Here is a 12,434-nt window from a genome sequence, read left to right on the forward strand (position 1 = left end):
GCTTTCCTAAAAAATATATATCCTATTCCTAAAATAAGAAATATCCCAATATATCGCCTTGCTTACAGTATTGCAATGTATCGCAATATATCGTATCGCAACCCCTGTATCGTGATACGTATCGTATCGCCAGATTCTTGCCAATACACAGCCCTAGAATCTGTACTAGTAGCACGAAGTTGTATATGACGATACATTGTCGTATCGATATATATCGAGCACATCCCTATAGAAACTAAACACACTAGAACACTAGACGACAGAAAGCACTGGTTAATAAACATGAGGAGCAGTAGTATACATTTAAAAACACACAAATAAATAAATACTCCATTCTACATACTGTAGGTCATAATCATGATCGTAAAGCCAGCTGGTGTGATCAAACACATTCAGATTATTCATAGCGTTCTGTGGTCCAATCTGTAAACACACTCACAAATTAGTCATTACAATTTACTGCCAAGACGACAGAAATACACATATATTACCCAGTATGGTCTTCACACCAACACGCTACAAGCGAAAACACTCACCAATTAGTCATAACATTACATTGTGCATTTGGCTTTTGTCAGTTGCACTGATTCCAGCATGACTGCATCATGTCAGTCTCTCCACCCCAATGTCCTTAACGCACAAGCTGTGACAATTTATCACACTCACTGGCTTACTTATATTATACACACATACGCATGCAAACTTCACAGCAGATCTCTATGATACGATCGTATATTCTGGCGAGCCTGTGTTTGTGTGTGTAAATGAATTCATGGAGTGTGGATGGTCTTTGAGGAGGCCCAGACTCTCACTGTGAGCATTCTACAATGCTTGCAAGGTCGATGTGAATAACAGCCGAGTAGTGTTTACTGTAAGCACATCTGAGGACATGTCAGCAGTGTAACTCATTGATTAGCCCACTCGCTGCTGGGTCTTCAGTACTCGCTAAACTGTAAGGCTGTTTACTCGTACAAAGCTCTTGAGGAGGCAGTTGGACAATAAAGTGGCATCTTAAGAGGTGCTTAAAAAGACTAGGCACCTCTTATTACTACCCAGCACTAGAAACCAGGTTATTTGTATCTGTTTGAGTGTTTGTGGGTCAATGACAGAGTGCTTGTCCACGATAAAGAGGAGGAAAAAACCCTTTGAAATCCAGTTTAATTCAAGTATTAGAAATCTACTCCTTGGATTTGTGTTCTTTTCATATGGTCATAAAAAAACTAAAATAAAATAAAAAAAAAACTTTTAGAGCATTTTCAAAAATAGTTATAATAAAATGAATAAAAACTGTCATGGTTTAACCATTTGACATTTGAACAACGTTTAATATAGTTTAAGATAAAAAGTATTTTCTATGATTATCATTAAATATTATTTTCATTAGAGACCATATGACTTTTCAGTGATTTTTTTTTTTTTTTAATTAGGCTTTTTTTTGGCTATGATATCAGGAGAGTGGTAATACCCTGGCATTTTTGAGTTTATGGACCTTAAAAAGTATTCAAATGAATTTTAATTCAGAAAATAAAACCTCGCTCATTATAGAAGAGGTGTATTCAAGTCAGACTATCCATGGATTGCATTTTAAATGTATTTTTTATTCATTTAAAAAGCAGACACAAAAATTTGTGTCATGTCTTTGACCCTTGTGTTTTAATGAATAGCTTTCCGTTCAGTGAAACTAGTCATTTACTGCGTGATATTTCCTTAAGAGACAAGTTGTCGGCGCACTTTAAACTGCCATTCCAAGCACTCAGTCTCACACAAACGCTACGTAACACTCTCAAACATCCACTATATATAGCAGCTGTATATATCTATATATATCTAACTATATATCCTACCTGAGCCCCGGTAAGAGGTGTGACACTGAGAGGGCAAACAGGAGAGAATGGGGATGGTGAGTGTCCTAGAGGTGATGGAGTATGGAGGGAGGGCTGCTCTAAACCTCACACATAGGGGGGAGAAGTCTCCAATAATGGGAAGGCCAACAGATGCTCCAGTTTCCTTGACAGAAATGGAGGTCAAGTGGAGATTTATGTAAAAGGGAAAACAGGCAGCGAGGGAGAGAAAAAGGAAAGTGCATATTATGACTTTAACTAGTGGATGGGGAGGACAGAGCAGCAAAGCAATGATTTTACACAGACATCACAATAAAGAAATGGGACAGAGGAAGTGCCTTAAAACAGAAGGGAAGGATTGGATTACAGTATTTCCCAGGCATTTTTGTAAAGCTCAAGTAGATCGTCATCAACACTAAATCGTAATTATTTTTTATCTCACATGATCAAAATCATTCTGCATTTATTTTATTAATTTAATCTATCATTAAACCCTACAAACATGCTGCAAAATCAAATAAAAAACCCTATACCACGGTTTAAATGTTTTGGGTCAGTAAGATTTTTGTATGTTTTTAAAACAAGTCTCTAATGCTCACCAAGGCTGCATTTGTTTGATTAAAAAAAAAATGCAGTAATACTATGAAATATTATAACATTTTAAAAAACTCTTTTATATTTTAATATATTTTCAAATGTAATGTATTCCTGTGATGGCAAAGCTGAAAAATGTCTATATATTTCTATATACTTCTATATAATAATTATTATCAGCTTTTATGGACACTGTGATATATTTATTCCAAGAACCTTCAAAAAAAATTATAGTAATTTTTAATTTTACAAATTAGATACATGGCTGGGAGTAAGAATTCTGAGCTGTACTCGTTTTCACAAAGTTGCCCTAACTAAACAGCAATTTTTATGCCAAGAGCTAAACAAAGTACACAACCAGTGCCCTAGGCTGCTTAATTGACCATTATTTCCCATTTATCTTTCAAGACGCTTGCACTGACTGACTCTCAAGTCAAGACGATTGGGAAAGGCTCGAGGTCTTGGCAGTGGAGCTGCCACATCAGACTATTTACCGAAGCCAACAAAGACACCATCGGGCTCTCGTGCCAAGCATGAATAAATAAACATCTAATTGAGAAATGTCTCATGCACTTTCTTAAAATGCACAGTTTCTAAAGTCTTAAGCAAAAGGTTCGGTCCAGCAGTCAGGAGCTGCTGCAAAGACATATTTGTGTAATTCCACTATCGATTTTTTGCTTTTATGTAGAAATTAGTTTAAGTTGTTTGCTAATGTTTGGAGTGACTTTCAGTTTGAGAGGTGAAGTCAGTGTGGCCTCAGAAGTTCCTGGGTAGAAAGCAATAAGAACTGGCGGATGCAATAATATGAGCCATTAAAATATGAAAATGCACACATGTACTTCAATTTATGTCTAAGTATAAATCTAAATACGACTATCTTATTCACAGTCATAAAAGGAGCTAAAAGAGACTTCTTTGATGTTAACTTCTAACCCATTTCCACCAGCACTTTTAAGTTAGGCTGCTCTTTTTTTAAGATGATACACCGCTGAGCATTCTACCTCAATACTGCCTTTTCATTATATTTGGGTTTTGCATTCATTGCACAGTGAAGCAGTAGGCCGAACTGTTTTGTGTTACCAGGAGTGCTTGAGTCACATCTTTAAAGAGCCTAAAGATATTTAAAAAGCCAAAATACAGCAATACTGTAATCCTTTTTACAGCAAAAACCTGGCTGTATACAAATATTTGTACTGAATTTAATGAAGATCTTAATTCTTGACATGTGAAAGAGTGTAATAGCTTCCATACTTCCTACTTTGACCTATGATAAACCAAAAAAGTACACGTTAATCGCAATTAATCGCAATGAACGATGTCTTGGTACTGTTAACACTCAAAAAAGAGAGAGAGAGAGAGATAGAAAGAACTACACAGCTCAAATCTCTGTCTTTGCACACTTCAAGCAAAGTCAGTCACTCAGGAATTTGTTCGCCTTAATATTCTGAATATTCTAAATGGACCCGTGAGGAGAAAAGCTTTTAACTAGTATCTGGTTGCATAGCAACGGCAGAAAATAAGTGTCAGAATTCTACGGGTTCAGTTCTAGACCTCGGTAGCCTACTGTGCAATAAATATTACAATATATATCTCAACTATAAATCCACTTAAAATCTTACAGTCGATGCAGAGCATTATTTAACTTATCGTAATATAAATGAGCGTTTCATTTGGCTTTTAAGAAAGACTTAACTACATTTATCTTGGAAAATACATCCAGACGGTCGTATAGTGACTAGGCTGTATGAAAGATGAGAAGGAATTTATTTTGTACACACATGTAAAAGAGAGAGAGAGCGCGCGCTCGCGTGAGATGCTGTAGCACCTTTAAAGCGATGACATCATGACAACTGTGAGCCACTGATGACAGAGAGCCTCATCTTTAAGAAATAATCACATCGTGTAAAGAGGAGAAAACACGAAAACAAGCAGACATGAATAATACATGGCATCGAAATCAAGCTAAATCGTCCGGCTAAACAGAACGCCTCCACACAAACGTGAATGCGGCCACTGCGTCTGTCTGCTGCAGGAAAAAAACAACAAAAAAAACAACAACTGTCGCATCATTTCTAGTGAATCAGACATTAAGTACAATATGTCACGGACGATATTCCCCGCACGCGTCAGAACTATTCCTCACTTGAGAGAGCACACACTGTACTGACTGGCGTTAAAACGCACTGCACCTATGATGATAAAGAGCGAAGGATCAAAGAACGCAAATTGTGTCGATGATATCGAGCGTAGGAAGGAGGGATGTTGTTCCTGAGGGACGCACGGGGAGCCCGAGAAACCCGATGCCCGTCTCGCCAGCGGTTTCAGAGAGTTGAGCAGAATGAATCCTCAGATGCACTGTGAGACTCACCTCAGTAACACACTGTTCTTTCAGCGCACACCGATGCCACAGAGCGAGACTCGCATCCGCTCTGCCCTGGTCTGCACGGGTTACGCTTACCTCCACACTTGACCCATCTGCAGGATGTGTATGAGCGTCTGCCAGATCCACACCGACACGCGACAACATCTGGCCCTGCCATGCACCCCTGGGCCCCGGCTGCAGCGGAGACCCTCCACGGAGCCCAAGCCGCCCCCCGTGTAATCCTGCACGAACCACCTGAAGCTCAGGATCTGGACCAGCACCGACGGCACCAGCACGAAGAACAGTGTGAGTCCGAACCAGAGGTAGTCCTGCTTGACGTAGTAGTCGAGCGCGAGCCACAAGTCGGTGCCCACGTCCCAGAAGAAGACGAGGAGCGCGAGGACGATCCACAGGCAGTCCAACCATAGGCGCTCCTCGTGAGGTGGCCGCCTGACGTCTCTCCCCTTGCCCAGGAGGTAACGCAGACAGGCGCTCCGGCAGCCCCAGTAGCACGACGAGGTGTTGCAGCAGTGGCAGATGTGGAAGGAGCTGCCCTCCCGCGGGTCGTCCTCGCAGCTCCCCACCGTCTCGTCCAGGTTGTGCAGCTGGGCGAAACCGGTGACGACCCCCCGACCGTCGGATTTCGCTGCCATCTTGCTCTCCGAAGCGCACACCTCCGGTTTCCGAGACTCGTGACGTCACTTCCCCGACACCTGTTTCTCCAGAGTACCCCTAATGAGGTAGCCATGGAGTTGTGGGGTGACGGTGACGCCAGAGAGGCAGAGCATCCTCCTGCGGCGCTCCGGACGGCGAAGTCAGTGCTGATTTAGTCCTCGAGCCGGCACGGATCAGAGACGAACTCCTGGAAGCCGGTTCTTGTCACCTGCGCATTGTGTTTGGGACTGTTCCCTGAGACACCCGCCGCCGCTGACTGGATGTCTCGACTGAAGAGAGACGCGAATCCGTACTCATCTAGGATGCCACCTAGTGCTCGGTTCGCACCTCAGGACCGCTGAGTGATGTAATGCTGTAGTGAGCACGCCGCTCGCGCTTTTAACCCTTTCGGACAGCAGAAGATATGCTGCTCACGTGGAAATTTGCTGGTGGAATAACACTTTCGCGTACATAGCCAACAAACGCAGGATGCCATTCACGTTCTCCTCCTCTCCACTGTGTCATCAAGATGACCAGTATAATGCAATAAACACATTTAAATGAGATTTCAACAAGATCCACTCACGAAGTAACAGATGGAAGCGTCAAGCTCGACGTGTTTGCGGTCAGGTGCGCATCTGTGCTGTCCTGTTTGTGACAAACAACTCCCTACTGTGAAAGCTACGCACATTTGTAAACATAACAGCCTCTCCCTGGACCCTGGATTGAAGTAGCAATAAAGGTAGAGTACATCTGTAAAATGAGGAGCGGAAAATATTGTTGTGACAAGAAAACTGCCCTTATGGGAACGCGCGTGTGCTGTCCATGAAGCGCGCAGCCCAGGACTGTTTGTACCCAACTGACTCTTCCTTATTCCTTTGTGAGTGCATGTGTTGTAAAGGGGTGGGTGGATTGATTTATTGATTTTGTTTGTCGGTTATTCTGCTGTTAAAAATACTTGAATCTATCTTCAGCATTGAAATATTTCTGATTAATGACATACATTTTTTTCATGTTCATTCTCTGCAGTTTACTATTATTTTGATTTTGCACCTGCTGAGAACATTTCAGTGTTTTAAATTGTTTAAATAATTTAATTTAAATTAGGTCAAGTCTGCTATTTAAAAAAAAAGTCAATGGTTTGCTAGTTTAAGCTGATCTTAAACTGGTCCCCAAAACCTCTCCACACTACTGACCACGTTAAGACCAACTATAAGACCAGAAAAGTAGTTTAAGCTATAGATGTTTTTTTCTTATTTTTCAGCAGGAATTAGATTTATTTATTTTTTTTTCTTTGTGGATGGAATTTCATTATTTACAATAAATTCTCTCTCAATTGCATCTTTTTTTTTCTGTACATTGATCTCCCTACTGGCTCAAACTGTATTCCACAATAGCCCACATCCACATGGGATACATAATATTTGTTGGACTCCTAAATTCAGCTTTTATTCTTTGAAAATCCATGGCATTAGTGTTCAATCTGCACTCTGATCTATTCCTCAGTTTCTTGACTCAGGTTTCCTCCAGGTATCAGTAAAACTTAAAAAAAAAAAAAAATTGCAAGCAATAGAGAAAGAAAATCATTGCTGTTATCCTAAGAAAAAACTTACCACATAACACTTGAGCTCTGATTACAAAACAAAGTGTGCTTTGTCTGCCAGCAAAGCAGTGCACAATGCAGTACTGGCGTCCAATGCCACCTCTATAGGACTCTGTCTCACCCTCCCACAAGCCATCGTAAATCCTCAACACCTGTGGAAGTGCCAGGGAAGCATTAAGACAGTGCCACTGTTACATTAATAAGATGATCTCACACTACAGTCCCACTGGTTGCCAACAGGCTTAGATCGTAACATAAGGCACAGGCATTACAATAATCATCATTTTTATTACAGCAGTCCTTGTTAATTAATGAAAATATGTATGAGAGAATGACATTTCTCTGCCAACCCTTCCCATTTGGTTTCAATTGCAACGTTCATTTGATGTGAATTACATGAAAGTAAGATGTTCAGAGAATGTTTGCACTGGTGCCTCATCTGGCATTCATAAATGGTTCCCGTACCTAAGGAAATATTTGGAAATCATTCATAAATGCAGTGACTTTGAATTTGCACAGTGCTGCAGGTCTGCTATGAAGTTCTTCAAATTACCACACAGTCTCAGAGTCTCTTCTGGGGTTCAGAGCCGAGGAAACTTCACAGAAATGTTTGATGAGCAACATAAGCTGGAATAACTAGCGCTTCTCAGCTAATAATGTAAAAAAAAAAAAACTACTATCAAAGTGGCCTGAAGCAAAGAGAGACAGTCTGAGATTCAGTGTCGTGCGTGTGTAATTGCATATAATGCCATATGCAAAAAAAAAACAGGTCTTCACAGATCATTTTAAAACCTTTTGTGCATCCATGTTAAGGATTGATATTCTATGCTTGCAATTCAGTATATTAATATTGGAACCAAGATATCACAGAAAGAAAAACATCCCATATCATCAGGATTATGAGAAGTTTTTTTAAATAAAATGCCATTTTATTTTATTTCACGTCAAAAAAACATTTTTAATTTGCTGAATTGACCCTCAGGTCATCCTAGATGTACATGAGTTTGTTCTGTCAAAGTGAAGTGAAGGTGAGTGTGGCCAAGTATTTGTACTCTGCATTTAACCCATTCAAGTGTGTGTGTGTACACACACAGAGGTTTATTCACTCCACCCATCTACAATCCCTGTTGGACCTGAGACTCAAACCTGCGACCTTCAGATTACAAGTCCACCTCTCTATCCATTAGGCCACGACTGCCCCACAACTGCCAAAAGAACAGATTTGGAGAAATTTTGCATTACATCACTTGCTCACCAATGAATCCTCTGCAGCGAATGGGTGCCGTCAGAATGAGAGTTCAAACAGCGGAGGAAAACATCACATTAATCCACAAGTAATCCTCATGACTCCAGTTCATCAGTTCATGTCTTGGGAAATGAAAAGCTGCTTGTTGGTAAGAAACAAATCATTTCATAATCTATAATACTGCTTCCTTGTCCATCTCCTGTTGCCCTCTCACATCAAAATACACATTTGTTTAGAACTGTTTTGGAACTGTAAACAGGGCTTCAGGGCTTGAAGCAACGGTGTTAATATGCCTTTATGATGAATTACTTTCTTACAGTGTTTCCCTTCACAAGACATTAATTGATGGACTGGACTAGAGTGGTGTGGATTACTTGTGGATTATGTGTTTTTATCAGCTGTTTGGACTCTTATTCTAACAGCACCCTTCACTGCAGATGATTCATGGGTGAATGATGTAAATTTCTCCAGATCTGTTCAGATGAAGAAACAAACTCATCTACATCTTGGATAGCCTGAGGGACCATACAGATTCAGCACATTTTCATTTTTGGGTGATATATTACTTTAAGTCCTTAGTCATCTTAATTGGTGTTACACTGTGATATTAACAAACAGATAGTTCATATGCCATATGACAAAAGCAGATCTTCACAGATTTTTTTTTAAACCAATGCTCTGCCATGTAGCTATGTTGAGGACTGATATGCAATAACATGAGATGAAAATGTATGCTTATGAGTGCCTGGCTTCATACACGCTGCTCAAGTTACATATGCAAAAAATCAGCTCTCAGTCAGGGGAGTGTGTTTTTTCCCACAAATGGCATACATTTTTAATAAGAGCAAATGGAGCCGCATATTTTTTTGGGGAGTGTGGGGTTCATGGCACACATGTAACTCAAGCTAAATAATGCAGTGACTGTAATCGCTCACAGCGCTCAAGAGACGCCAGACACTTATCTTCCTTCTCAACAGGAGGCCACTCTGCTCCCAGCAGGATTCTGCTAAGACTACAGCAGGAGCCGTTTTGTGAATTCATGCAGGTGTACACATATGCGCGTGTACGCACACACACATTTCACTGAAAAATGATCTTTATATAAGTCTACACTAAATACGGCATTCTATATCTGATATATAAATTAAACACTGCAAAAATCTTTCACATACAATTTAATCTTTGCATTATATTCAATATATAACATCTTATATATAATATCTTAATATAAAGTTCTTGAAATGTTATAATGCAGTACAATAATGGAACCAAGATTATCACAGAAATAAAAACAATATAAATAGTATAATGAGAAAAAAAAAAATTAATGAATTCTTTTTTTAATTTATTTCCCACATAAAACTATTGTGACATAATAGTACAGCTTGAAAACATTAAGCCACATTTTTTTTTGGCTTTACTCCATTAGATCATTTCAGGATGCAAGACTCAGATCCATTAAATTGCTTTGCCATGAAATTAGTCTTTTTTTATACTAATTGGCAAAAATTGTCATGTCAGCAGTGTTCTTAAGTCAGGTTTAATGGATAACATTAAGAAGCAAACGTTGTCTATTCCCTGGAATACGTTCCAGAACTGTTTGTTCAGTTCCACAAGTGCACAGTCCACAGTTCAACTAGTGAAAATAATTCCTGATTGTGTAAATTACATACATTTTTCATTATCAATCATTTTAAATTGACCAAATATTCCACAGATATAAATCCTACTATAGGTCTAACAAGCTAAAAATGTGCGAAGTAAAAATATTTTTAGATTGATGTTTTTTTTTTCAGTTGTGCAACTAATATATTTGCAAGAAAAGAGTTCCATTCAATCCAGTAAATCCATTTTTGACACTACATGACATTACAAACATGTTCTACATCTCTTGAGTATAACATTGTTTATCTTTTTGTTTTGTATTTGGTGTTGTTAACCCCTCAATCCTACTTCCACAGCAATTGCAAGTGGGTCTAGTTGGCTAATATAGCCATGCTGTTCCTCACGAAAGGTTTATGATCATATACTTTATAAACCTGTAGAGAACACTAAATTATGTTTATGTAATTATATTCAGTGTTGGGAAGGTTCCTTTGGAAATGTAATAAGTTACAGATTACAAGTTACCCTACTTAAAATGTAATAAGTAGTGTAACTTTTCAATTACTTTATTAAAGTAATGTAACTGATTACATTTGATTACTTTTTGATTACTTTTCTAAATTTCAACTGTTAATCATTTTCAAACATATAAACCAGGCAGGGTTAAGCCTACAGTAGAACTCAACACTGATTACTGATTACAGACTTTCGAAATCCTTCATCACTTGAATTAAAATTATAATATTTGAATTTTAAAGGAGACATTGGATGCAAAATATCTTAATTTGCATATAGATGTGTCTTATCAGTGTGTGGACACAACCACCAATTCACTCCCTTTTTTTTAATCCCCCCAAAACCTGAACAGTCTCAATTATCAAGCCATTTTGATTTTGGAGTGAATACCAGCGCTCTCTTCCACCTTCAGTACCACTTTAGCGAGGCACCAAACCCCCAACTGTTCCCCGGGCGCCGCAGCAATAGGGCTGCCCACTGCTCCGAGTGTGTGTTCACAGTGTGTGTATTCACTGCTGTGTGTGTGCAATTGGATAGGTTAAATGCAGAGCACAAATTGCAAGTATGGGTCACTATACTTGACCACACGTCACTTCACTTTCACTAAATTTGTTTAAATTTTAATTTGTTGTTGTTGTTTATGTCTGGCTGCGCAAATCATTTTACTCCAGACTGCTTTCTGAATGAGGGACAATTCAAGGCAGGTTTTGTTAAAAAGTTCAAACTCAAGGATGGATCAGTACCCAGTGTTCATGATCCAGCTGCACCTCCAGAAGAAGTAAGTCTCACACTTTGCATTTTTTATGATTATTTGCTCTTTCACATTAGAGAGGAGCGGGGTGAGCAGAGCTCATTAGCATGTAAAGAGATATGCACCGAAACGAGTCGCTGTGATAGAGCTGTTTTTGACAAGGTATACAAGGGTGTTGTTTTACACGACCACTCAGACCATTTCAAAAATACCCTAAAGAATCATACCAACTTATGGAAAATGAGCATCCGATGTCCCCTTTGAAGCACAGCCACCACAAAATCAGACTTACTTTAAAATCATTCTGAGGTTAAATACAGATTTAAAATCATAACCAAAAATAGTTTAATAGCTATGATACTGTTTTTGGAATCAAATCTTTGCATAACTATAACAGGAAACATTGGAATCTAACAATGCTTTAGAAAAAAATAGTTAATCTTAAAAAAATCAAGCATATACATAAACCCATATAGGAAATATAAGAGTTATCAGACAAGCATGTTATAAACTTCTGAAACATTGGTGTTTCATATTTAAGAGCAGTCACTGCAATTTATGAAATAAATCAATTAAATCTGTGTGTGTGAAAAAATCAGATGCAACTCCCTTTGTGATCCTTAACATTTTCATAAGTTACTGTAATTTAATTACACATTTTTTCTTCGTAACTGTAACTGATTACAATGAATTTTATTTTGTAATTAAATTACGTGATTCCGTTACATGTAACTAGTTACTCCCCAACACTGATTATATTATATTTGCTAACACTTTATTTTAAGGTGTCTTTACACGTTACTATTATAATAACAATAAAATATGCATAATTACATTCAAGTAACCTGAAGCCAAACCTTAAAACTAACCGTATAGTAAATACATGTAGTTAATTTATATTACTCAGTACTACGTTTCACTGCTGGTTATACCCTGTATAATTGTGTATGTGACAAATAAAAATCTTGAAAAAATCTTGAATCTTAAATGTATGATTACACTGTAACAAGGACACCTTAAAATAAACTACTTACATTAAATAATAATTAATTACCCTGATTACTAAATAATATTCCAATTTATGGAATATATAAATTGGAATATTGGAATATATAATATTTATTTTTAATATTTCCATGTTTTTTATTTGAATGTTTATTGAGAAGAGGATGAGTGAGAATATTCAACACTCTGCTTTTATGTCCTCAGGACTCCTCACTCTCCCAAACCAGTAGGTAGCGATATTGATTCAAATTAGCTTG

At 38.3% G+C, this 12,434-nt stretch overlaps 1 protein-coding gene across 1 annotated transcript in view; it reads right to left on the reverse strand.

Moving 5' to 3' along the window:
• The window catches only part of LOC306880580 (XK-related protein 6), a gene marked incomplete at both ends in the record, with an annotated part of 56,624 nt that extends 51,174 nt beyond the window's left edge, over positions 1–5,450 (reverse strand). Inside the window, one exon of the mRNA XM_079434194.1 lies at positions 4,894–5,450. Coding sequence (XP_079290320.1) covers positions 4,894–5,450 — 557 coding nt within the window. The remainder of the gene's footprint in view (positions 1–4,893) is intronic.
• Positions 5,451–12,434: the final 6,984 nt, after the last annotated feature.

Source organism: Barbus barbus (genome assembly GCF_936440315.1).
Source record: "Barbus barbus genome assembly, chromosome: 14".
NCBI classification, from domain to species: domain Eukaryota; kingdom Metazoa; phylum Chordata; class Actinopteri; order Cypriniformes; family Cyprinidae; genus Barbus; species Barbus barbus.